The following is a 27,846-nucleotide window of genomic DNA, read 5'->3' on the forward strand; positions in this document are numbered from 1 at the left end:
ATCGAAAAGGTTGCATAATTGATAAGGAGAAGGAGTCCTTANAGGTAATGATGTATTGCGCTGTATGAGTTGTGAGACGGCTTGGTAAATTCTTATGTGTTGAGGTTCCGCGTGGTGATGATGTTATATGAGAAGAATGGCTCTTGAGATTCATATCTTGTATCGCACCTTAGTTTGTGGATTATAGCGTTATATGTCTCCCTAGGGAATGGTATTATACACCTAGTGTGTTTATGACCGATATTCGGTATTTTGTTGTAATGAGCGATTTAGCTCGACGTACATCTCCTTATGTGAGTTCTATGTGTGGATCGGGTGGCACGCCGCCATGGGTATGTTATTTGGATCGGGTTGCACGCCGCAGCAGTGTGATGTTCAGTACAGTTCCCCATACCTGTTTTATGTGTTTCGTATTCTGTCTTCTGAGGAAAGCTCGTATTAGCTGTGATCCCTCGTCGCATGTATGATTCGCGAGCGGGGTGTCTGTTCAGTATGTTGCTTGCGTCGCATGTATGATTCGCGAGTGGGGTAATTGAACTTCCTTTTCAGAGTTCATTTTCCTTTTGTATCGCATCCTAATTGGTAGCCTATTGGCACATTGTGGCATCATATGTGACTTTTGATCATGTCCGGGATGGCTTATTGCCTGAGCAGTTCGTACTGGGTGAGACGAGATTATTGGATTTAGGATCGGTGCAATCTGATTATATGAAGTATATTAAGGAGCAAAGATCATTATTTAGTTCAGAATGTGGTAATGTTTCTTGTCAGAAGTATAGACTCAATGATTGGTTGACTCGGCAGTTGATTATGAATTTCGGCACATCTCATCCGTCGTGGCGGTGTTGTAAGAGTTAGAGTACGACTTGCGTGTGTCATGAGGTGCAATGGGGGCATCTGATTCGTTGAATTTTGGCTAAGTTGATCAGAAAATATTATTGTGGTCCTGTGGATTAAGTGTTGCAAAGTAAGAATCCAGCAAAGTTATGCAGTCATGTTTGAGTACATCGTGTAGTGATTGATATGGTGATCGTATGTTGGAACAGGCCTGGCATAGAATTCCGGATGTTGGAATTGGGCTCTAAGGCTTATTTGCTTGAATAAAAGGGAATATCTTCGAAATTTATCGAGCTAATGTGCTCAACTAAGTTGTGGTAGCACGAGAAGGTGCATGAGGTGCTAAACAGTGATTTCAGACTACTTCAGTGTAGTTCTCAGCATGTTCGAGGACGAACGTATATTTAAGTGGGAGAGAATGTAACGACCCGACCAGTCGTTTTGAGCCCTAACGCGTCGTTCAGCAGTCTGAGGCCATGTGCAGCTTTATTTCAGGTGTTATGACTTGTACGCGTGGTCGAATTTGAATTTCGGGAAGTTCGGAGTGGATTTGGGAAGAGAATGTTGGCCCAAGTAAAGGTTAGTTTTGAAGACTGACAAAGGAACTCAGACATGAACCAGGTCCATCCAGTGGTCCATCCTTCAGGTTCACAAAAACGGGCAGATTCAAGCATGTGGGATGCACGTGAAGGAGATAAGCTTAACTTGGTGTATTTAATATCTCCTGATCGAAAAGGTTGCATAATTGATAAGGAGAAGGAGTCCTTAATCAAAGAGAAAACTATCCAAGATAGGGAAGGAGTTAGAAGTTGAAATCAACTAGAACTCTTCCACCAAGGAAGAGTTGCATCAGAACTCTAGTTATTTCTTCGTCTACTAACTCTATAAATTGCAGGATGTTCTCACATTACATAGGTTGCACAAAAACGCAGAAGTTAAACGTGAATTGGGAGCAAAATAGCAAGGCTTTTTGCAAGCAATTCGTGTGTGATTCAAGTGTGCAAACCTGAAACTACAAGAACCAGATTGAAGAACCAACTCCATAAAGAGTTTTATGTGTCTTTCTTTATTTCTAGTTCAATTGTAGTAGGTGTTTCATATTGTACCTTTCAGCTTTACTAGAAGCAATTGTAATAGGTATATTGAGTATTCAAGTTAGAGTTAACTTGAAGTTGTCGCAGCAGTTAGAGGCTGGTTGCCACAACGGGATTAGAGTTAATCCTTAGGTTTACAAAGAGTTTTGTAAATGCAGTTTTGGCTCAGTGATTTTAGTAGAAGTTTGGGAAAATTCTACTGAGTAGTAGGTCGTGGTTTTTTTCACCTTTTGAGCAAGGTGTTTTCCACGTAAAAATCTCTGTGTTCTTTATTTTATGTACTTTTAATTCCGCAAACAGCAGTCGTTAGTACACCTAGAAGAACCAGGTCCTTCCAGTAGCAGTTTAAGCAAAAATTGGGTGCCACACAAATCACCCCCCCTCTTGTGTGGCATTGACGTTTAGAACATCAGAGAATTCTCACTCGGAAGCTTAAAGTTGAAAGAATGAACTAGGATTGGATTTTTGAGTAAACGACCTCGGGATCGGGATCTGAAGGTTCCAGCAGGTTCGTATGATGATTTCGGACTTGGGCGTATGCCCGGTTCGGGATTTGGGTAACCCGGGAGCGTTTTGGCGCCTATTGTGGAAGTTAGCATTTTGGAAGAAATTTCTCAAGTTTGGCTTGAAGTGCATTTCAGTGTTATCGATGTCCATTTGGGATTCCGAGACTGGGAGTAGTTCCATATGGTGATTCTGGAGTTGGGAGCGCGATCGGAAGTGAATTTGGAGGTCCGTAGGTCATTTTGAAGCCATTTGGCTAAAAAAATAGAAATTTGAAGGTTTTTGAGAAGTTTGACCGGAAGTGGACTTTTTGATATTGGGGTCGAAATCCGATTCCGGAAGTTGGAGTAGGTCCGTAATGTCAAATATGACTTGTGTGCAAAATTTGAGGTCAATCGGACATGATTTGATGGGTTTAAACATCGGAAGTAGAAGTTGGAAAGTTCAAAGTTCATAAAGCTTGAATCGGGGTGTAATTCATGGTTTTAGCGTTGTTTGATATGATTTGAGGCCTCTAGCAAGTCCGTAATGTGCTTTGGGGTTGGTTGGTAGGTTTGGTTGAGGTCCCAGGGGTCTCAGGTGGATTCCGGGTGGTTAACGGATCGAAAATGGATTTTTGGGAAGGTTGCGGTTTTCTGGTTGCTGGTATTTCCGCTTCTGCGGAAATGGGACCGCAGAAGCAGCCCCGCAGAGGCGGTAGAGGGAGTCGCAGAAGCGGATTTGTTCGAAGGTTCGTGGATCGCAGATGCGGTCAAGGTTCCGCAGAAGCGGGACCGCATCTGCGGAAGTGGGCATCGCAGAAGCGAAAAGGGGGCGGCCAGGACGGATCGCAGAAGCGGTTGTTGACCGCACCTGCGGAACCGCAGAAGCGGTCCAGGGTCCGCAGGTGCGGAAATGACTGGAGCAGTGAGGTCTTTAAAATTCGGGGTTGAGTTCATTTCAACCCTATTTTTCTTCCATTGGAGTCGATGGGGAGCAGCTTGGAGGTGCCATTTTCATCACTCGTCATGAGGTAAGTAACTTAAGCTAGCTTTGAGTCAAATACAAGGTTTATACATAGATAGATATATTGCCTTATATAATTTCTTGTAAATATATTATAGAATTGTGACTTAAATCTTCTAATGAGTCAAATTTAAACACACAAAAAAAATTGCAAAGAAATATTCAAGGGAATGCCTTATAATTTTTATTATTACGACATTAACAAAATGGAAATATCTTTCTTAGTCTTCCTCCCCCCAATGGAATGAGCACAACAAGGTGCTAATACCACCATTAAAAGGAAAAAAAACTAATAAATATGTGCCAAAAACAAGTTACATATTAGTCTACATATTATCTCTAACAAATTTCATAAATCCTTCAAGGTTCGGAGGAATTTCCGTTGGTGGTGGCGGAAAAGAAGCTTGTTCATCACCGCTTCCGGGCAAAGCAGCATCCTCTGCAAGTTCCGCTAGCATTTCTTCATAAGCTTCGTCTATCTCCGATTGTGATTCAGCAAGTCCAAAATTTCTTCTTTCCGAACGGATCCAATCTCTAAAAAGAGTACTGATTTTTCCAAGCTCTCCCTCATAGACGCTCTATGATCACCGATTTGTTGTCTCGCTTGACTGAAAGCGCTCTCTGATGCCACTGTTGAAGCTTGAACACATAAAATATCTCGAGCTATCCTTGAAAGAACCGGAAAGTGTTTTTCTTTGTCCTTCCCCCATTCCAAAAGATCAAAGGTGTCGTCTGGATTCTCTTTTTCAAGGCCCTGCGACAAATAAACTTGAAGCTCATTTAGATGTGATGTATCACCAATATTATCACCTTGAGAACCCCTGAACTCCGTCTAAGAACTAAGTGCTTTTAGGCCCGCAGTTCTTTTAAATGATTGCGAACTAGACGAAGTAGGAGTTGGAACATTTGGTCTAGCATGATCTAAGGCAAGTTGATAAGCATTATAAATTATTTGAACATTTGTTTTAATTGAGGCTTTTGCATCAGCAAGTGTAGCAAATTCCTCATCTAAAAGGTCTAAAGCCTTATAAATATTTGAATACCAAAAGTGAGGACCTCCTAATTTCATGGTAGGATTTAACATGGCAGCAACACCATAAATAGGGGGGATAAGGAAAAAATATTTCTTAAACTTTTCTTTCATAGAATCAATAGCAAGTTGATAAATTACCCCACCCTCTGAAAATTGAACAAACAAATCACATAGTGCTGCAATATAAACTAAACAGTTTGAAATAGTAGGATAATATTGCCCAGACAATTCACTTGTAGCAATATGAAATTGTTCTAAAAAATCTATAAGAATTTTAACATTAGTCCAATCTTAATTTGTAAGGATTTCATCATCATCCTCACCACCAATACGAGCATTAAACGTTGCGTTTATTGGGTTTCTATATTCATATGCAACAACTAAACTTTCGTACATGTAATGCCATCTAGTCGGACAAGCTTTGGGAACCTTTCTCTCTCTAAGGCCAAATTCATCATATTTTTTAAAATATTCTCTAAGTCTACTTCTACGGTTTGAATAAAAAAGCCAATTAAGAGCCATTTTAACCTTTTCAATTTCCAAATTTAAAATTTTCATGCCATCACCGACGATTAAATGGTAAATATGACAAATACATCTAACATGGAAACAATTACTAAATGCAGGATTTAGTGTAATTGTATGCAAGCCTATAGCATTAGTGTTACTAGAAGCATTATCCATAGAAATTGACATTATTTTATCTCTAATGCAAAAATATGTACAAATATCTGCAACTGTGTTAGCAATAAACTTACCTGTATGACGTGAATTAATTATTCTATAAGCAATAATGCGTTTTTGCTTTTTTTCCATTCCTCGTCAATCCAATGAGTGGTTACAGTAAGATAATCACAGTCTTTACCACTTCTACCAATATCAGTGGTAATAGCAATGCGACAATCTATATGAGTAAATAAATACCGTAAATATTGTTCATATTCATGTTTATATTTATAAATATTGCTCTTTACGGTTACGCGAGGCCATCGTTTATAAGTAGGATTAAAAACTTTTCCAATATAATGCACAAAGTGAGGGTTAGAAGGAAAACGATAGGGTAAGCACATAACAGTAACCATTTTTGCTAATTCTTCACGATCTTTATTTGGATCGTAATAAAAAATGCCACCGGTAACAGTGTTAATTCCCGGTTGAACTAGATTTGACCCGGTACTAGGGTTAACCTCAGTACCTACACTTCTCCCCTCTAGTTGCGCTTTCATTTGAAGATATCTAGCTTTATCTCTAGGGTGTGTCTTTATGTGTCTAGTCAAACTACCCGTACCGCTACAGTCTCCAGCATATTTATGATCCATCAAAGACCCACAAGTTTTACACTTAGTCTTATTTTGTTCTCTTAGTTGAGTAAAAAAGTGCCAAACAAGAGATGTTTCGGGGCGTTTAGAACGTTGTCTATTAAAAGTAGGGGTTACTACAGGAGGATCAGGCGGGGCATCATTTGGATTATTATCAGTTGGGTTAACAACAGGACTAGTAGATGTATCATCTAAATCTGATTGCGTTTCATCTAAATCATCATTTTCCTCATCATTTTCATCAATAGTTTCATTAGGATAAAGAGCATTCATATATTCATCATTTAATTGTTGACCTGGTGCAACATCATGGCAAAATTGACTATCGCTAAATTGAAAATAAGGGTTATCACTATCAAGAATAATAGGTGGAGGAGGACGGGTAACAAGTCTGGGTCGAGGAGCCGGGGGAGGGGTAGTAGCTTGGCGACTAGATTCACCAATTTTAGATTTTCCCTTACCACCAAATATTTTTTTTCAAAGAAAAGGCCATATTAATTATAATTATACAAACTAAAACAAACAAAACTATAATATTAAAACTTAAGAGTTGGAACGAGTTTACCGAATTGACGAACAACTTCTTGAAAATTGTATATCGTTGAAGACTTGAATACTTCAATTCACCAACTTCACAATTTTTCACAAATTGCAATAATAAAGTAAGCAATTATAGAAGAAAATTAGAGGGAGATTGAGAGAGATTGATGATTTTGTGAGTAAAAATAAAAGAATGAGGGGGTATTTATAGTTGAGAAAAGGGAAAAAGTGTAATTATAAAAAGTTTAGGGTTAAAATAAAGTTTGAGGGCCAAATGGCTATTTTTTAAAAAGCCAAACGGCTAAATTGGCAGGCCAACGGCTAGTTTTTAAACTTTTAACCGTTGGCCTTTTTTTAAATTTTTTTTTTTGAAAAATAGCTGTTGGGCCCGTTAGGCCCGTTTGAACCGGCCCAGGCCCGCCAGCCGGTCCCGGGCTAAATGGTCCCGGGCTCATGGTCTCAGCATAGAGGACCGGCCCACAGTGGGCTTTTGGGACCGTTTGGGACCGGACCGTTTGGACCGGCCCGTGGGCTCGCGGTCCCGGGCTGGGCCCGGCCCACAGTACACCCTTAATTGAAACTACATTTTGATTAGATAGAAAACTAGGCTCTATACTAGCTGGCTGGAGCAGGTACAGACCATCTCTCTCTTCACCAAAAACTTGTCCCCTCTTCATTAAAGGGACCTGCATCAGACATGCACTAGAAGTGAGATTTAAAGAACAACTGAACTGAGCACATAACTTATGAACAGACAATAAGTTATATCTGAAATAGAGAACATAAAGAACTCTATGAAGTGTCATATCAGGCTTAATGCAAACATTTCCAATATGTGTGACATGTAATTGAAAAGAATTAGGCAAGCTAATGTGTAAAGGAATGGGAAGTGGTGTCAAACTAAGGAAAGAATTTGAATCAAAACACATGTGTTCTGAAGCTCCAGAATAAATTATCCAAGTCTTAGTGTTAAAAGCAGCAAGACAAGTGCCAGAATACTTAAGTATAGTACCAGCCACTGCATTTGCATTAATTTCTGTTCTTGTATTTCCTGCTCTTCCAATCTACACCTGTTTTATCAGATTCACTAGTTCTGAAACCTGCTCTTTGCTGAAGAATTGATTCTGATTGTTCCCAGTTCCTTCATTGGGAATGACCTCCATTTCTTCTCCTTCCTGACTTCCCATCACAGCATTTCCTTTGACTACTCCTTGATAGTTGCCTGATTTGGTAAACTGAAAATCTTCAGGAAATCCTATCAACCTATAACAATCTGATCTAGTATGCCCTGTCCTCATACAGTGAGTACAGCTTATATTAGGGTTGAATTTAGTCTTTCTTCCCTTGGATTTTTGTGGTTGATTACCATACTTTTGTGGCGAATTCCATCCTTTCTTATTGTTATTTCTTTATTGGATCTTGTTCTGTGTATTTGCCATGAATGTTGCTCCATCTGTTGGATAGTGAAGGCTGAGGTATATCTCCCTCTGGACTTCATCCCGTAGGAGTATTGAATAAGCATGATCTATGCTAGGAAGTAGGTTCATCATCAGTATGTGTCCCCTTGCCTGAGCATAGGAGTCATTGAGACCCATGTGAAATTGAATGATCCTCTGATCTTCCAAGAACTTTTCCATCTTTGTCTTCCCTGCACATGTGCAGTTGCAGGTACAGCCTAAATGAGAGTTGAGAGAGTCCAGTTCATCCCACAACCTTTTGAGTGTTGTGAAATATCTTGCTATGCTACTATTTCCTTGTACTGATTTTGCAATTTCCTTTTGCAGATGATAAAGTTTGGCCCCATTTGATTGCCCAAACCTTTGTTCAAGGTTGTTTCAAAGGTTTTGTGCAGTTTTTGAGTAAATCTTTACCAAGAAGTGACCATATCATTTGTTCTGCTCCATTGAGGATGTTCCTTAGATCCCAGACGTGGCTCAACACAGACCCCATTGATGAAGCCAATCTTATTCTTGGCTGACAGAGCAATTAAAACAGACCTTCTCCAACCTGGATATCCTCTCCCATCAAATGGTGAGTTCACCAGAGTCATTCCTGGTGCATTAGTTGAGTGCAGAAAATAAGGATGGTTTGTGTCTGCTGTGACTCCACTACTGGTTGAACCAGCTAGAGAAAGAGTGGGTGAAGGTTCAGTTCCTGCCATGGCTGAAGGTAGAATAACAGGGAAGAAACAGAGAAAATGATTGATAATTGATTGTAAATGGATCGAGCTACTCCTGCTCTGATACCATGAAAGAAAAGGACTATGAAATGTGAGAATTTTCCACTGATTGTATTCATCATTCAAAGCTGTATATATACAAGCAATTACTACAAAAGAAAATGTAAAATAAAATCCTATTTACACTTGTACTATTCCTATTTATTGTGCTGTAACTGTATAACAGATTTTTTCCCTACTATGTGCACACATGTGCCAAGCACATGCTTGGATCTTTCTAGAATAAATCTAATATACAGCTGCCTTTCCTCATATCTAACGGCTGAGAGAATAGGCCCATTATTTCACTTCTAAGGCTGAGATTGAGCCATGTGTGTGACACCAATAATAATAGAATTTCGGACATAGATTATTAACCTTGTTAATTCCGAATACACTTTACTCTTTGTCTCTCATTCTCTTTGATCCTTTCTTCTTCATCAGATAGAATACCTTTCTTCTTCAGAAAGTGAAAACAATCCTCAGTCATATGGGGCTTTTCTACGTCAACATACATCCAAATAAGAAATTGCATTAGTCTATTTGTTTCGTTGGATCTTAGGTTAGAAAAGGTACTAAGTTCAATTCTACTTAATTACAATTTTTAACCAACCTCTTAGAGCAAAGTCAAGCAGGACAATCTTTGTCAAATTGTGTCATTTTTTTAGTTATCCGTTCTCTCATTGTATTAATACACACATATTTAGTAAAATTTTCCGACGAAGCGGTGTCGCGTGACACCACTTTGTCGGGCGTGCGTTCGCCCATGCGTACTGTTTTTTATCTCGAATCATATAGATATAAATCTTGAATCCATTTATGTAATAACATGCCAAAAGCCAAAATAACCCTAGCACATTGGGAGCCAATGGATTGAGTGGAGCGGGTTCCCCTCGATTTAAGGAGCTCTCCAACTATAATCAGCTGATATCTTTCTAGTTAAGTTTAGCCTTAAGTTTATTTACTTAACCAAAAATAAGTTTGGGAGTCTGATAGCAATCACTAGTTATTTGCTTGGATTCTTAAAAAATATCGTGTTGAATCTTTGAAAAGTTATTCATCTTTAAATATCTGACACGATCACCAACATAGCTCACTAGAACTAAGAGGGTGTTTGGCTTAGCTTATAAGCTGGTCAAACTGGCTTATAAGCACCTTTTGGCTTATCTACGCGTTTGGTAAACACTCAAAGTGCTTATAAGCCAAGTGCTTATAAGCTAAAATCAGCCATAAGTCATAGAGGGTGTTTGGCTAAGCTTATAAGTTGGTCAAACTAGCTTATAAGCACTTTTCGGCTTATCTACACGTTTGGTAAAGTTAAAAGTGCTTATAAGCCAAGTGCTTATAAGTCAAAAATAAGCCAAAAGCCATAAGCTGGTCACCCCCAGCTTATGAATTTTTAGCTTATAAGCACTTTACGTTTGACCAAGATTTTTACTATTTTATCCTTAAAATATTCTATTTTAAAATAAAATTCCTACATCAATACTCACAATCCCAAGTATTTTTTTTTTCAACCTAAACTCCCTAGCCTCTTCAAGACTGCAATTCTCATTGACTATTTAAGATAAGCATATTCTCTATTTCTTTGCATATTTATATCTATGTGATTGTGTATTAATCTTCGAACTATATGCAACAAATGAGGACATATCAAATTTTTGATGTATTATTTTCTTGGTGTTGTGGTGATGAAGACAGTGTTTGTTTCTCTTCAAATAATTTATCCTATTTTTATTTTTTACTGAGAAACTTTTGTCAATCTATTAATTATTATAACTTATGATTATATGCGTATCCTAAAATAAATTATATTTATCATAAAAACTATCTTATCTAAGCACAGTTGTATTTAAAATGAAATAACAAAAAGAATATTTTGTATTTGAATCGATCTTGAATCTAAAATTTTAAAGAAATTATGCCCGTATAAGTGTAAACAGTTTTAAGGTTATTTAAGTCATTTTATCAGAAAAAGAGCTTATCAGCACTTTTTTATCAAATATTGCAGCAACTTATCATCAATTTCAGCACTTGTACCCAAACATGTAACTGCTTGTTTATTAAATCAGTTTCAGCACTTAAAAATATTTTTCAGCACTTAATGTTTATCAGCTACTTCAAATCAGCTAATCCAAACGGGCTCATAAGCTGGTTACCCCCAACTTATGGCTTTTCATCTTATAAGCACTTTTAGTTTGACCAACACTTTTACTAGTTTATCCTTAATAATATTTTCTAATTCACAAAATACTTTTCCCAAAATAAATTTCATGACTTCCTCTTCATTCCATATTCGTTATTAATTCTTTTCTTTATAATTTTTTTTTTAATTTCATATTCTTTTGAAAAAAATTCAAGGGTATTTTTGTCATTCTAACAAAAGAATAGCTTATCAGCATTTTTTAATCAAACACATCAACTGCTTATTATCAGTTTCAGCACTTCTATCCAAACACGTAAATGCTTATTTTAAAAATGGAAAAGGGCCAAAACTATCCCTATCGTTTGATAAATGGTTTATAAATGCCCTCCGTCTATCTATCCGTTCAAAAAAATACACTCCGTCCATCTATCCGTTCAAAAAAAATACACGAAGTTAATTCTATTAACAAAAATACCCCCGCGACTAACGGCAGAACTGATGGAGTGTGTTTTTTTGAACGGATAGATGGACGGAGGGTATTTATAAACCATTTAGCAAACGATAGGGATTTTTGGCCAAGAATCAAATATGGGTCTTATTTTTACCCATTTACCTGGTCTGACCCTATTTATTTGACCCGTCTAATTATTTTCTTTCTTTTTCTTTGCTTTGTTTTTTCTCTCTTTTTCCTTATCACCCAGCACACCCACTCTCATCTCACAAAGAGTTTTTAGCGTTTCTTTATTGAAACAAATCTTTCTTTGTGTTTGAAAATATGGCTTTGGCTTTCACTTCATCTGCAATTCATGGCTCTTTGTCCTCCTCTTCTTCTTCTTATGAACATCCCAAAGGTAACCCTTTACTTTTTTTTTTTTTACCTTTTATAGATTCAATCTTTATCCTAGAATGTGATAATTTCAAGCTTTTTAGCACCTTGGTTTCAATTTTCTTGTGGCTTGTATCAGTTATATGTAGTTGTTTTTTCTCTGTTATTTCGTGGCTCTTTTGTCTTCTTATGAACAATCCAAAGATTTTCATTATTTGTCCCTTCCAAAGTTTCAATATTTCTCCTAGATTTGATTGATATATTTGGACAATTTTAGCATTTGGGCTCAATTTTTTTGTTTCAGATTTTTGGTTTGTTTTGATCCTTGTCTTCTTACTTAACAACCCAAATGTATCTGTTGATTTTTCATTTAAGAGTTTCAATACTTATCCTGAGTTTGATTAGAGAAATTTCAGAATTTGGTTTGAATTTCAGGTTATTTGATTTTGGGTTTTATCTATTCTTTAATTAATTTGTTATTGTGTGTATGCATTGTCCCAATTGGAGAAGAAGAAAGGAGGAGATCAGATGAGTGGGAATGGGTGTGATAGATACTACCCATTTTCGTAAATGGGTCGGATAAGGTAAATGGGTTAAAATAATATCCATTTTTTGTTTCAGTCAAAGATTGCCACGTGGCCCAATTAAAAATCCCTATTGTTTGCTAAATGGTTTATAAATATCCTCCGTCCATCTTTCCGTTCAAAAAAACACACTCCATCAGTTATGTCGTTAGTCGCGGGGGTATTTTTGTTAATAGAATTAACTTCGTGTATTTTTTTGAACGGATAGATGGACGGAGTGTATTTTTTTGAACAGATAGATGGACGGAGTGTATTTATAAACCATTTATCAAACGATAGGTATAGTTTTGACCCTTTTCCGTTTTAAAAATCAGTTTCAGCACTTAAAAAACTTTTCAGCACTATAAGCTTATCAGCTATTTACAATTAGCTAATCCAAACGGGCTCTAATTAAGATTCTTGTGCACAATGATGCTAGTGATGAATTTTATATTCCAATTTGTATGACCTTTTTTTTTTTTAAATATGAATGTTGCAAAAAAGAAAGATATCATTCCACTAATATTAATATCCTATACTAATTTACAACTTTCAAAATCAAATTCAAATTCAATCAACTTATTCTAATATTAAACTTTGATATTTTTCTAGTTATTACTTCAATGTTTTATGCTACTGCTACTTAAAATGGAGTGGGAGCTCTACATGTATAGCCGGTCGTTAACTGTTTGCTATTCGTAGTTAGTATATATAGATATTATATTAATTATACACAGTTATACATATATATCTAGCATCTATTTTTAGTTTAACCGGGTTGTACACGGAGCTATTTAAGTTAATTCTTCAAAATGGGGGAATAGAGAAAGTATAACACTATAAGGGGTCGTTTGGTAGGGTGCATAAGAATAATGCTGAATAGGGTGTATTAGTAATGCTGGTATTAGTTATACTTGCATTAGTTATGCTGGTATTAGTTATGTCGGCATATTTCTTATCCATTGTTTGGTTTGATGTATTAAAGCATTGCACAATTTCTAAAAGAATTGCTTGTTTACAAAAATACCCTCAAAACCAGTCCATCACTCTAACTTTTTAAAAGAAACATATGTTGAGAAATATTTTTATATGANTATAGAACTAAATATTTAATTTATTAAAAAAAATATGCTAAGTATTTATTTATTTACTAGAGATATAATTTTATTTCTCACTATTTGGGTTATTTTAAACTTGCATTAATGTAATAAATAGCATATTTTAATCAAGCATAAATTTTGAAGGACAAATTTTGTCTTTAGCTAAGCTAATGCCTGCATTAAAACCCATTGCATTGCTAATACCATGGTTTTCTATGCATTAGTTATGCATAGGATAATACCAAATAGGATGTATAACTAATGCTTGCATAACCAATGCATATGTTCAAAATATCTAAAAACAAGGTATTATTAATACACAAAGCTAATACATGCATTATTTTATCTAATCCATCCTACCAAACGACCCCTAAGATTATACATCAACAACTCTCTCACGTTTTCGTTACAAGCTATACTTCAAAGTTCAAACGCTTCAAATATGGGGCGATGTGCACAAATAGCCACTAACAGCTCCTGTCTTTATTTTAAAGCCAGTGTTTTAAATGTCTTTAGTCTTTAGCCACTGGTTTAATAAACTTATACCTGACTGGACGAAAATACCCTTATGTTATAACTTATACCTACGCTTTTATACCTACGCTTTTATTAACGAGAGCAGCAGCAGCAGCAGCGGTATATTACAACACTGATCGTCGAAATTGCAGAAGATTCTCTTCCAATTTCAAACTATAGAATTCAACATTCTCATCCAAAAATCGACATAGATATACAATAAGTTATACTTTTATGCGTTTCTATTGATTTTTATTTTGACATAGTTATACTTTTCCGATTTCTATTGATTTTTATACAGTAAGTAGATATTTGATTTGTTTTTTGAATTTCTGGATTGATAAAGTTAAGGACATCGCATCCTGTGATAATTCTATAAAATTGAGCACATAATATTAAGGACCTAGTGTCCTCACTTTGCAAATTGAATTGAAAAAGTTAAGGAAACAATGTCCTTAACTTTGTTGCTGTTCTTCTGTATATTAAGCACATACTGTCATAAGTTAAGGACACTTGGTCCTAAACTTTGAGTTTAAAGTTGAAAAGTTCAGGAAACTTGGTCTTGAACTTTGACTTACATATTCAATATTTAAGGACAGTTGGTCCTTAACTTACAGTTATTAGTTAAAAAGTTAAGGACATGTAGTCCTTAACTTACAGTTATTAGTTAAAAAGTTAAGGACACTTGGGCCTTAACTTTAGGTTTCAAGTTCAAAAGTTAAGGACAGGAGTCCTTAAGTTTGACTTGCAGGTTCAAAAGTTAAGGATAGGCAGTCCATAAATTTTAATTTCAGGTTCAAAAGTTAAGGACGGGTAGTCCTTAACTTACAGTTATTAGTTAAAAAGCTAAGGACACTTGGTCCTTAACTTTGGGTTTCAAGTTCAAAGTTAAGGACAGGCAGTCCTTAAGTTTTAATTTCAGGTTCAAAAGTTAAGGACATGCAGTCCTTAACTATGAATTCCAAGTTCAAATGTTAAGGAAAATTGGTCCTTAACTTTGGGTTTCAAGTTCAAAAGTTAAGGACAGGAGTCCTTAAGTTTGACTTGCAGGTTCAAAAGTTAAGGACGGGTAGTCCTTAAGTTTTAATTTCAGGTTCAAAAGTTAAGGACAGGCAGTCCTTAACTTTGAATTCCAAGTTCAAATGTTAAGGACACTTGGTCCTTAACTTGGTCTTGAACTTACAGTACCTGTTCTTAATTATACAAGGATTGCATTATAAAATATGTCCTGAGTTTCCCATTCTTTTGACTTGTAGGATGGAAACAATATGCATTATAATTGCTTTTAATGGTAGATGGACTGAAGACTATAAATATCTTGATCATCAAACAAAGCTTGTTCTAGTACCTGAGGAAATTCGGTTTGAAGATTTCATTAAACAGAGCTTTGAAGTTATTGAATTGGATAGACACAAGTTTGAAGCAGTAATATGGTTTGATATCAACCTTGGAACAAGCAAGGGAATGCTTGTATCCAAAAATTTAGATCTTCACACATGTATAGAGTTACTAAAAACTCATTTACTCTTCAAGGGCTGTCGTTTCATTGTTGATATTTCGGAAAGAGTTTTTGGATCAACAAGCAACGAACATGTCAACACAGAACTCAACATGACAATCAAAACAAATGCCAAAAAATAATGGAAATAGATATGGTTGAAGCTCAAGCAATAACTGAAGAGGGGCTTCAAACACATGTCAACAGAGAAACTCAACATGATAATCAAAAACAAATGCCAACAGATAATGGAAATAGATATGGTTGAAGCTCAACCAATAACTGAAGAGGTGCTTCAAACATTTGATTCTATTCAAGTAGAAGGACAAAGCATTATAGAGAGTGACAACGAACAAGCTTTGGGTATTCAAGTCTTAGAGAGTGCACCGGTAATCGAAGAAGTTGCTGAAAAAACCTCTACTCAACTAACTAGACGAAGATCAACTTTGAAATAAAAAGAATCCCCAACTACGATATTAAGAGAAAATGATTCGGTGGATGAAATAAAAGTGGGATCAATATTTGACTAAAAGAAGAGTATAATTAACTGTTTTTCGAATATAGCAATTAAAGGACATTTTGAATTCAAGGTTATTAGATCAAGCTCAACAAGATATTCGTTGAAATGCAATGATGATAGGTGTGGTTGGTGTGTGCGTGCTTTCAGAATTAAAAATTCAACACTGTTCAAGATAGTAAAGATTGAGAAAAAGCATGACTGCTCTGTTAACACTATGAAAGCTGATCAAAGGCATGCAACTTCAAAGTTGATTAGTGGTTACATTATCGACAATCTTCGAGACCCAAGGTTTGAAGTTACACCAGCTTTTGTCATGGTAGAGATGCAAAAATTGCATGGACTAGACATTGGATATCACAAGGCGTGGCGTGCTATTCAACTTGCTTCCGCTTTAATAAGAGGAACTCACAAAGAGAATTATGATTATTATCTTCATACTTGTATATGATGACAAGTAAAAATCCGGGAACTTATACTAACATAAAGAGAGACGACGACAACAACAGGTAAACAATCAAAACAAAGTTTATTAGTACGTTTTATAAAATTTAGGACATGTTGTCTTTAAGTAGTTAACTTTTTAGTTGTAACCAGAAGTTCAGGACTGGCTGTCCTTAACTTTTGAACTTGTAATTTAAAGTTAAGGACTGTCTGTCCTTAAGTTTTGAACTTTGAACTCAAAGTTAAGGACTGCATGTCCTTAACTTTATAACTTGAAACTCTAAGTTAAGGACTGACTGTCCTTAACTTTTAACCTTGTAATCTGAAGTTCAGGACTACCTGTCCTAAACTTCTGTTAACCTTGTTTTATATTGTATTTTCAGGTTTCTTCATATGTTTTATACATATGGATCATCAATATCTGGTTGGAATCATTGTAGACCAGTGATTGTTGTTGATGCAACTTTTTTTGAAGTCAAAATATCGTGGTATTTTAATGATTTCAGTTTCAAAGGATGCAAATAACCAAATTTTCCCTCTAGCCTTTGGAATAGCAGAATCCGAAAATAACAATTCCTATGAGTGGTACTTTAGTCAGCTTCGCAATGCAATTGGGAGCCGTGAGAATTTAATTTTTTTATCAGACAGGCATCAAACTATTGCATATGGCATTGCAAAAGTATCCTGAAATCCATCATGGGATTTGCATATATCATGTGGAGCAGAACCTAAAGCGAAGGAAGGTGAAAAGTGAGGTCATAAAACTTTTCCAAAGTGCTGCAAGAGTATACAAGCGCAAAGAATTTGATCTATACATGTCAGATATAGCAAAAGTAGATAAGAAGACTTATGACTACTTGATGGAAGAACCACCGGAAAGGTGGGCACGTTCTTGTAGTCCACGACGAAGATATGACATGCTCACAACAAACATAGTTGAGTCAATGAATTCTGTCCTATTAGAAGTAAGGGAGATGCCTATATTAAGGATGCTGGATTTCATTCAAGTGAAGCTACAACGTTGGTTTTATGAAAGAAGAAATGAAGCAGAAGGAACTTTTTATGATGTTTCTTGTTGGGTAGAGGAGGAATTGAAGAAAAAAATAGATTTAGCATTTACTTTGAATGTAAGTATTATGTTCTATGTTTAGCTTATGATTTTAATATAATTTAAGATAATGTACTAACTTATACTTTTTCAACATTGAAGTCTCCCCGTTGATNAGCTAACACAGTTAATACTTTGTACTAATCTTTGATTAAAACAAACATGTATAAAATTTAAAATAACACTGTCTAATCGTTTGCAATAGTCAAGATCATCCCAATTAAATCATTATCTTCACTAGCAATTTCTTGGGTTCCAATATTATCGGTAAGAGAGGGAGGTGTAGAGAGATCACATGTTCCATCTATGCATTTGGAACAATCTCACTTCTGCTTGTTCCTTCGGTATTTTCTACGTCTTGAGATTGTACTCCACTTTTCTCTTGATACTCCACTCCAGCTTCTTCCCTTGCAGCTTCAAAAGATTCTGTAACATTTGCAATTAATACCCATTCTAATAATTCACTAAAACTAACATTCAGTATATAATGAAAATTTTATCTAACCTTGATTGGCACAAGTTTGAATTCCAAATTTCTCTTTATATGACAGAGGTGTAGACAGATCATATGTTCCTTCTAAGCATTTGCATACAATCTCACCGACACTTGTTCCCAATAGACTTTCTAAATCCTCCTGAGATTGTAATCCACAACATTTACAAATTTTTTCTGTTACTCCTGTCTCTTTTGGATTTTCCTGGTCTTGACATTCTCCTACATCTTGAACTTCCACTCCATCAATAGATTCTACAAATATTTGTAATCACAAAAAAGTTTATATGTATTACGCTATTGAATATAAATTTCAATGAAAAAAAATTCAAAATCTATATCTAACCTTTCCCAATATCAGTGACGTTCTCAGTTTCATCATCTAGATGTGCATCTCTAAAATCGCTTTCATACTGAACTTCTGCATGCACATCCATATCATCACGTTCATCACCACCTGCATCTTTGTTAATTGTAACAGTAGGCTCTGTACCACGACAATGATCATCAACTCCATCTTTAGTAATTGGAACACTAGATTCTCTCTCTATGTTCCTTTCAGCAGGTTTCACATAAATCTTCAACAAAGTATCAAGCTTTCATCCTAGAGTTTTCTTTAAATCCTGAGAAAAAAACTAAGTTAGAAAGTTAAGGACAGGTAGTCCTAAACTTCAAGTTACAAGTAAAGAAGTTAAGGACAGGCAGTCCTTAACTTAGAGTAACAAGTTCAAAAGTTAAGGACATGCAGTCCTTAACTTTGAATTCCAAGTTAAAAAGTTAAGGACACTTGGTCCTGAATTTCAACTTTCAAATTGAAAAGTTAAGGACACTTCGTCCTGCACTTCAAGTTTCAAGCTCAAAAGTTCAGGACACTTGGTCCTAAACTTCAAGTTGTAAGTTCAAAAGTTAAGGACACTTGGTCCTAAACTTCAAGTTTTAAGTTCAAAAGTTAAGAACAGGCAGTCCTTAACTTATAGTTTTAAGTTCAAAAGATAAGGACACTTGGTCCTAAACTTCAACTATTAAGTTCAAAAGTTAAGGACAGGCAGTCCTTAACTTATAGTTTTAAGTTCAAAAGTTAAGGACACAATGTCCTGAACTTAGACTAACTGAAACTAATGATATTACCATGATTTCATTCTCAATCTTTTTTTCTGATACAACTATTTTCTGATTTATTCTAGTAACTTCAGCTTGCAGTTCCTTCTTAAAACTCTCTGATAATCTCTGAATCAAAAAACATAAAAACAAAAAAGTCTCGTAAGCAAAAAATAATCAAATAAAAAACTAATGCTATTCAAAGGCAGAAAACCTACTTTAACAATTTCCTTAAGCATGGCTTCATCAAATTGTGTGGAAGAAGGCATTGAGCTTTGATCTTGAGAAATTGGCTCTTCCACACTAAGAGGCTCTGTATCTTCTTGAACAGGAATAAATGGTGACACCTCGACCAACTTATACAACTATAATATAACAAAAAATAAACATAAGTTTTCAGAACTAAAACAAATAAACAAAAAAAATAGCTAGTAATTAGATTAACTTACATTTTCATTATGGAAGTATTTTTTACACAGAGAATCATACTGTGGAGATTTCATTTCCGAATAACACAACATCCGAGGATAACCAGATTCTTGGAAGTTCACAAATTGTTTTTCCTGGAAAATAGGAATTACTTCCATAATCCAAACACAAAAGGCAAAAGGAAAGCCAAGTATAGTGTAGCTATCCTTGTCTTTATCTTTGTCTTTCTCGTTCTCATTCTCATTCTCATTCGGCTTCAAACAACTCTTCAATGATTTTAATAAAGTTTCATAAGAAAGAGAGCCCCAGTTGAAAGAAGAGTAGAGTTCATCATCGTCTACAATTTTTATTATCTGCTCGGACACATTCCTATTCTTCCGCTTGCCCATCAAAACAGATTCAACAAAATAAATTGTTGCCAACTTCACAACATCATCATCGCTGCCTACAAATGATGCAGATGTACCATGTGGGTGACTAGTAATAAAATTAAACAAATCACCCAACTCAACTCTATCCTTTCCGGGGAAATAGACTTCGAAAGCCTATTCCCTTTTTCATGTAAACCTTTGACGTCCGATGAGGAATAACACTTCAAACCAGTAATTATATGAAATGCGTCATGTGTAAACTTAATTTCACGGTTAAAAACATTTAATGTCATCGAATCAGGGTCATTATTTACAATTTCTGAAAGCAATACGCAGTGAATAAGTTTACCACAGAACTTCACACTTTGTAATCGGAAGAAGTTTCCGAAAATACCATCCCTCAACTTTTTCCACTGCCTGTTTGACAAAAAACTTTTGATTGTTTCCTTGTACTGTTAATCTCCTTTCCAATAGACCAGAAAATTACGCCAAACATCAAACTCAAACATACGATCTCCTTCTATTATCACACTACAAAGAAGGAAAAAGAAAATAAAGATTAGGACTTACATTTAATTGGAGGGACTTGGTCCTTAACTTCAAGTTTCAAGTAAAAAAGTTAAGGACAAGCAGTCCTTAACTTAAAGTTTCAGGTTAAAAAGTTAAGGACAATAGGTCCTGAACTTCAAAGTTGGAGTTCAAAAGTTAAGGACACTTGGTCCTTAACTTCAAGTTTCAAGTTAAAAAGTTAAGGACAGGAAGTCATTAACTTATAGTTTCATGTTGAAAAGTTAAGGACACTTGGTCCTGAACTTCAAGTTTCAAGTTCAAAACTAATGGACACATGGTCCTTAACTTTGAATTCCAAGTTCAAAAGTTAAGGACACTTAGTCCTGAACTTTGACGTACAAGTTCAAAAGTTAAGAACACTTGGTCCTTAACTCAGAATTACAAGTTAAAGAGGTAAGAATAGGCAGTCCTTAACATATACTTTCAAGTTCAAAAAGTTAAGGACACTAGGTCCTTAACTTCAACTTTCAAGTTCCAAAGTTAAGGACACTTGGTCCTTAACTTCATGTTTCAAGTTAAAAAGTTAAGGACACTCAGTCCTTAACTTTGAGTTCCAAGTTCAAAAGTTAATGTTGTTTGGTCCTTATCTTTTATGAACACAGTTAACTAAAAATTAATAAACACAGTTAGCTTATGAATTCCTACGACTATTTTTATGAAATGTCCTTATATAATCAAACACATCTCACATTTCAATACCAAAAAGTTCTCAAAAACAGTGTCACAAAAATACGCGATAACAACAAACACATTTCACATTTCAACACAGACACTGAATCAACTTATAATGATTATTTTTTAAATTTCACACATACTTGACACATCATCGATCGCGATTACACATATACAAAAACAAAAATGCATAAAAGAAAAAAAAATTACCAGTCAATAGTTCGATGCAGAGAAGATTAACGACGAAGATGAAGAAGGAGAAAGATTATCTGCAGCTCGTTTGCATGCGAGGATGATACAGATGCTGAGAACACACGAAAGCCCTGAAATATTCGCTCTCTCTCAAATTTTCCCTCTTCTATAAAACAAGGGTTTGGGAATATAAGAATAGAAGAAAGGGTAAAACTGTCTTTTTCCTATTAGTAGTGGCTATTTTTTCTGAGCATTATAATTAGTGGATAAAAATTAAAGACTCCCTTAATTAGTGGCTACTACACGCCATTTTTACTCAAATATGCCACGCAAGCTTATCAAAAGTTTAAAGTTAAATGATCGGACTTGCTTCTTCAGACTCGCATGTGTTACGACAAGTTTTCTAATTGGGGGAAGAATGAAAGATTTAAATCTGACTCTTCAATGCCTCTCAGACAAAAAGGAAATGATAAACAGAAATATAGAACCAAGAAACTCTTCTTTTTGTAAAGCAATATTGAGCCCAATCAACAATTTTTTAGGCTTCATTTAGATACACATCCATCCAATTTTTGCGTAAAAATAGCATGGGCTAGCCAGTTTTCGGATTAGTCATTCAAAAATATTCAGCGTTTGCAAAATCATGGAAAAATAGCCACTATTTTGCTGCAACACGGAAAATTCCAGCATAATATACTGGAGATCGGTACACCTGTGTATGAACTTCCAGCATATTATGCTGGAACTCCAACACGCGGAAAGTTCCAGCATAATATACTGGATTGGAGCACCTGTGTATGAACTTCCAGCATATTATGCTGGACTGGTATATTATGCCGGAAGTCCAGTATATTATGCTGGAGTATTTTTCGAATTTTGAATGGTGTTTTCGTTCAGGTTTATCTTTACATGAAAAGTGGCTAAACTTCGATTACTTTTGAAGCTGTGACTATTTTTAAACAACCACTTGTAAATCTGGCTATTTTTGAATTTCATGCGGTTTTTGCAAAGTAGAACATTTCACTGGCCCAAAATCTTTTAGGAGAGGTACTTAACTCATGCAGTCATGCTACTGTTAAAATATCATGGTATAGCCAGTTTTCACACTGGTCAATGAAAAATAGCCAGCGTTTACCAAGTCAATGAAAAATAGCCACTATTTTGCTGCAACAGGGACCGGTCCAGTATAATATACGGGAGTTCTGGTGCATTTGTGTACGAACTCCAGCATATTATGCTGGACCGGTATACTTTGCTAACTCCTGTAAAATTTGCGGGAGACTGGAGCACCAGTGCTCCAAACTCCAGTATATTATACTGGACAATTATACTTGCTGGAACTCCCGCAAATTTAACTCCCGTAAAATTTGCGGGAGTTCCAGCATAATTATGCTTGAACTCCCGTAAAATTTGCGGGAGTTCCAGCATAGTTATCCTGGAACTCCCGTAAAATTTGCGGGCGTATTTTTCCGGATTTTGAACAGTGTTTTCTCTCAGATTTAAAGTGGCTAAATTTCGATGACTTTTGAAACTTGGCTATTTTTCAACGACCAGTGGTAAATCTAGCTATTTTTGAATTTCTCCCCATGCTACTAGTAGAAGAGAAGTCACTGAACAAGGCCTAGGCCCAAATATGTCCCAAACCAATCAATTAAGGGGTATTATTACCTTTAGCCCGCACCAGAAACTAATTATATCTAGCAGCCAAAAAGTGTATAAAATTTATATAATTTTTGTATATAACATACAAAATGTATATAAATATACAAATTTTATATATTGTTTTTGCTATTATTTTTACAGCGGCTATACAGTGTCATTTTTCCACCAATCAATTTAATTGATAAGTTGATTCCCTCCCCCAAAGGTTACACCTTCCATCCCTCAAAACTAAAGAGTAAAAAGGGTAGTAAATCTTCAATTGATCAGTCTTACTTCCAATAAATGCAAAATAGTCAAATCTGATAAATATTACACTGAAAAATTCTTTTACATAAACTTTTTTCAAGGTGAAATGTACAATTGACACTAAAAATCTACAAAACTTTAGCTATAACAATGAGGTGAGAGGTGGTGAAGTTGGCTCAGTACTGGAAAGAACATCTCATAATATTTTGCTACTTCAAAATACACTATTCAAAGGGAAAACTGTCACATAATAGATCCCATTATGAAGCATTTAGTTCAACAAACATGACATAACAAGCATTTCTTGCCTAAATGAATCTTCCAAAAACCTCTTCACAGAGGAACAGGAAAAAGGATACTGAGCTCAGCTTTTTTTACCTTAAAGCTAACTAAGTTAATCCTTCTCTAGAAAACCAACCCTCAGTCATTGCCCCAAGACTCAACACACAAGCAACTATTAGTACAAAGGTGGCTTGTATCAGCAGAGGCGAACGAGGATTTCAAGCTTATGGGTTCGGGATCCTAATCCTTTTAAGTTTCTGGGTTCTAAATTAATAATTTGTATACATTTAATGAATTTTTTAGACAAATACATGATTTGAACCAAAGATATTGGGTTATGCCAAATCTGTAGCCGACACTGTGGCTCCGCCTCTTGTATCAGGTCCTTGATTCAGTTTAAAGTAATGATACATATAAAGAACATACATACAGCGGGTTGTGTGAGATTTCCATCTGCAGTAGTTTATCGGACAAAGCATTTCATCACTATGTTGTGCTGCAATCTTTTATCCCTGAATAATCCCCAAAACAATCTACATGTTTGTTCAATCATTTTGCAATCCATAATAAACATAACCTACGAGTTCTGTCTCTATTAGAAAGTCTATCATCATTTCTTCATGGAAGACATATAGGATTTCTGTAAAATGATCCAACTAAAAAAGCAAGCCACTGCCACAGACACAATATGGAGTAAACGATCGGTTCCGGGGTTTTAGAATTCTAAATGGCAGCCCGATGCACTAAGCTCCCGCTATGCACGGGGTCCGGGGAAGGACCGGACCGCAAGGATTTATTGTACGCAGCCTTACCCTGCATTTCTGCAAGAGTCTGTTTCCACAGGCTTTAGAATTCTGTTGATCTTAAAGTACTCCATCACTATCATTGCATACATAGGCATATAGAAAGTAAAGAGGAAAATGCATAATCAGAAGAATTATGTGAGAGAAGTGAATTTATCCAGTTGAAGTATTCTTGATTGATCAGATGAGATGATATGATGGTGCCCAATACAAATAATAGCAATATACATGTGAAGGAAAAGTTGTAATATTGATCGATTAAAGAAAGAAAAACACTTCTCTTTCTCTTCTTCCTTACTGTTTTATCCATAATGGGTTATACTGATCATCTCAAAACTTCAACAGGATTTGATATCAGTTTGATTAGCTCAGTGATTTCTTAAGACTTCGAAGGATACTCCACATGAATGTCGAAATAATGAACAGTATTACACCGGTTATAATAGCGTACTTGAGTCCAAGATTCACCAACAAGTTTACCAGAAGTCCAGCCAAGACGACACCAACAAAGTTTGCTGAAACAGCAGACCAGAAAGGCATATCGAGGACAGAAGCTATGATGGCTCCTGTCCAAGCTCCGGTTCCAGGAAACGGAACTGCCACGAAGAGCATTAAACCGAGCCATTGAAACTCTTGTACTGGACCTGCCTTCTCTTTTGCCCTCTCAAACAACAAATCCAAAAGCTTTGATGCTGACTTGTTTGTTCCAGCAAGGAAAATTGCTAACTTCTTTAAGTAGAGCACGATAAAGGGGACAGGAACCATGTTCCTACAAAGCAAAGTGAAAACGAGTTACACTCCAAGAGCTTCCTTTCCCGCTCAAATAAGATTAACACGATCGCTGTAGCTTCTGAACTCTAACTAATGTAAAACAATAACTAATAGACTTCGATTATTACTTAGACTTTGTTAGATATGCATAAATGTAATAGAGTCCCTCACTCGTCAATTATAATATTTTGAACTGTATCTGACATATACTTAGATATCTATGATATTCATTAAGTCATTGGTAAATCTTCTTCTCGTTCATATTTCTCACGGACCACCTTCAAAAAAGATATTCTCCCAAATGCAACAAACAACTTGATTTTTTTTTAACAGCCAGCTTGATAACTGGAAAGGGTCAAAATCGGATTCAATTGTCAATTGGCCCTATGGAAAATATGATTGACTAACGATTCCGAGGAACTGGAGTTATATCTCTTTTACAGAATGAAGTACTCTCAAATCGCTACCTTTTGATCTCATATAAGATTACATAGAAACTAAGCTTATGAATTCTAAACTATCCAAAGAATATCATCAATCGACATCATTTTCACAGTATATGAAACTTCAACTAGCATTAGTTAACAATTGAATGCTTTTTGGTATAGACATTTCTATGTAACAATTGAAGTACCAACAGTAACATTCAAGTTACAGCACTATAACACTCCTTTTAACTGCAAGCAAAATCACTTCTAAGGATGAAATAGACATTCAATTCAAGGACTTAAAATCAGGACACTGAAGCCAATGTGCAATCTTTCTTCCAAAATGTAAAACTTACCCAAGAATAGATAAGACAGTCAATGCAATAGGTTTGAGTTGTAACCAATAACCAACAGGAATAGCCCCACGAAGCTCAATAACAGGAAGTGTAGCCAAAGCAAACACAACAGCTTCATCTGGCCAGCCTAAACTTCTCAAAGCAGTAGCAACTTTTACGCCAAAGCCCGAAGCCCGAATAGAGTCAGCAGCAGCAGTAACAGCTTTTGCATCCCCTGAAACTGCAAATAAACCAATAGATACAGAGGCCCATAACAACACCCAAAACAGGAATTTCAATGGTTTTTCCTCATTAGCCAGTAAAGACTCTTCCTTTTCAATTGTTTCAAGAACACTATCACAACAACAAGCTCTTTTTACCCTTTGAATATGACCCAAATGGTTGAAAGTTTGAAATATAGGAAAATTTTGATTCTTTAATTGAAATTCTCTCTTTTGAATATGACCCAGATGGTTAAAAGTTTGAAATATTGGAAAAGATTGAGTCTTTAAGTGAAATTGCCTGTTCTGATGCAAGAAAGATGGAATCTTGGGGAATGAGAAAGAAGGGTGAGAGGACTTCATATAAGAGAAAGGCAATAGCTGCGGAGAGTGGGATAAAGAAGTGGCCATTTTGGTGATGGAAAATGTACTGAAAAATGAGAGGCAGAGCTCACAGGTTTGAGCTTAGAACACTATTGAGGTGCATTTTCATGGTTAACAGGGAAGAGAATGAGAAGCTATTATGTAGAATTTGTGACTTAGGATTTATTGATTAGTAAGGAGAACTCGATTGCATTTTGGATTTGGTTTTTAGTAGGGTTTTTGGAGATTTGAGTAGATTTTTCATTTTGGGATGGCCGGGTAAAGCATAGGAAACTATGTTAGGGAGGAGCTAACGAGGTTTTTAATTTATGTACATTAATTGGTCAATTTTCATATACTAAACTATGAGATAATTGTATACGGTTAAAATCGGGTAATTGCATCGAGGGTAAGCCTCGTAATGGATCAGACCAGAGCACGAAGACAAGGTATCGAGTTCGAGAATCGAAGTGCATGTCGAGATCGAGACCAAATATGACAGACTTTGAAAGAAAGATAGTGATTTGTGAAATTTTTCTCCAATTGTATTCACTGTACACAATCCTATTTATACAAGTATTTCTGCATCTAAGATAAATGAAAAATGAAAAATAAACACTTGTACTATTCTTATTGCTAACATGTATAACCTCCCAACAGAATTTATTCTCCTACATGTGCTCATCATGTGTAGGAAGCTGCTATTATTTACCAACTCAGCAAAAACAAACGGTTGAGATTTATTCTTCATCAATTAGTCTTGTGCTGTGTGATGCTGACACGTGTAGGAATTTACCTACACATTTAGAGACATAAGGGTGAGGACATTACATAGTAATGTCCAAAGTCTTCAAGTCGAATCCAGGCTTCCACACTTCAACTTCTTCGCCGTCTCTTCTTCTTTTCATCCTTCTTCTGTGAATTGATGAGCTTTTTATCTTAAACATCCCCCCTCAAGTTGGAGGGGAGAGAATGGACCCCTAACTTGGTCAAAATGTGGCGGTGGGAAGCCCCAGATAAGGGTTTGGTGAATAGATCTGCTAGCCGATGCTCCGATAGAAGAAAGGAGAGGGAGATTAGCCCAGAAAGGAACTGCTGACGGACGAAATGGCAGTCCAGCTCGACGTTCTTAGTCCGTTCATGAAAAACGGGGTTGCGAGCAATGTGAATGGCGGCTTGGCTATCTGAGTGAACAGGGGCTGGAAAAGTGGGGGTGCTGATAGATCGGCAAGCAAACGGACTAACCAAGTGATTTCTACAGTCACCCTCCTCATAGACCTGTATTCCGCTTCTGCTGAGGATAAAGAAATGGAGATTTATTTCTTCGATTTCCAAGAGATTGGAGCACCACCAAGAGTGATAAAGAATCTACTTACTGAACGACGGGAATCTCTACACGCGCCCAATCGGTATCACAAAAGGCAATCAAATCAAAGGAAGGATCAGCAGATAAGAAGATCCCTTGGGAAGGATCCGTTCTCAGATATCTCAAGACACGCAAAGCCGCTGAAAATGTGAAGAACATGGTCTTTGCATGTACTGACTTAAACACAAGATAGCGAAACAAAGGTCTGGTATTGTGTTCGTTAGCTAGTTCAATTTACCGACTAAATGTCGATAAATAGTTGGATCCTCTAATGGT

At 36.0% G+C, this 27,846-nt stretch overlaps 1 protein-coding gene across 1 annotated transcript; it reads right to left on the reverse strand.

Annotated features, from left to right (window-relative positions):
- Positions 1 to 24,234: 24,234 nt before the first annotated feature.
- On the reverse strand, positions 24,235 to 26,510 carry LOC109211827. The gene is made up of 2 exons (XM_019375411.1): positions 25,642 to 26,510; positions 24,235 to 24,855 (listed from the first exon to the last, which is right to left on the reverse strand). Exons 1-2 carry the CDS (start codon positions 26,250 to 26,252, stop codon positions 24,450 to 24,452), a joined length of 1,017 nt encoding a protein of 338 aa, XP_019230956.1. The 5' UTR covers positions 26,253 to 26,510; the 3' UTR covers positions 24,235 to 24,449.
- Positions 26,511 to 27,846: the final 1,336 nt, after the last annotated feature.

The sequence above is a fragment of the Nicotiana attenuata genome, unplaced genomic scaffold (genome assembly GCF_001879085.1).
Source record: "Nicotiana attenuata strain UT unplaced genomic scaffold, NIATTr2, whole genome shotgun sequence".
In the NCBI taxonomy this organism is placed as follows: Eukaryota; Viridiplantae; Streptophyta; class Magnoliopsida; order Solanales; family Solanaceae; genus Nicotiana; species Nicotiana attenuata.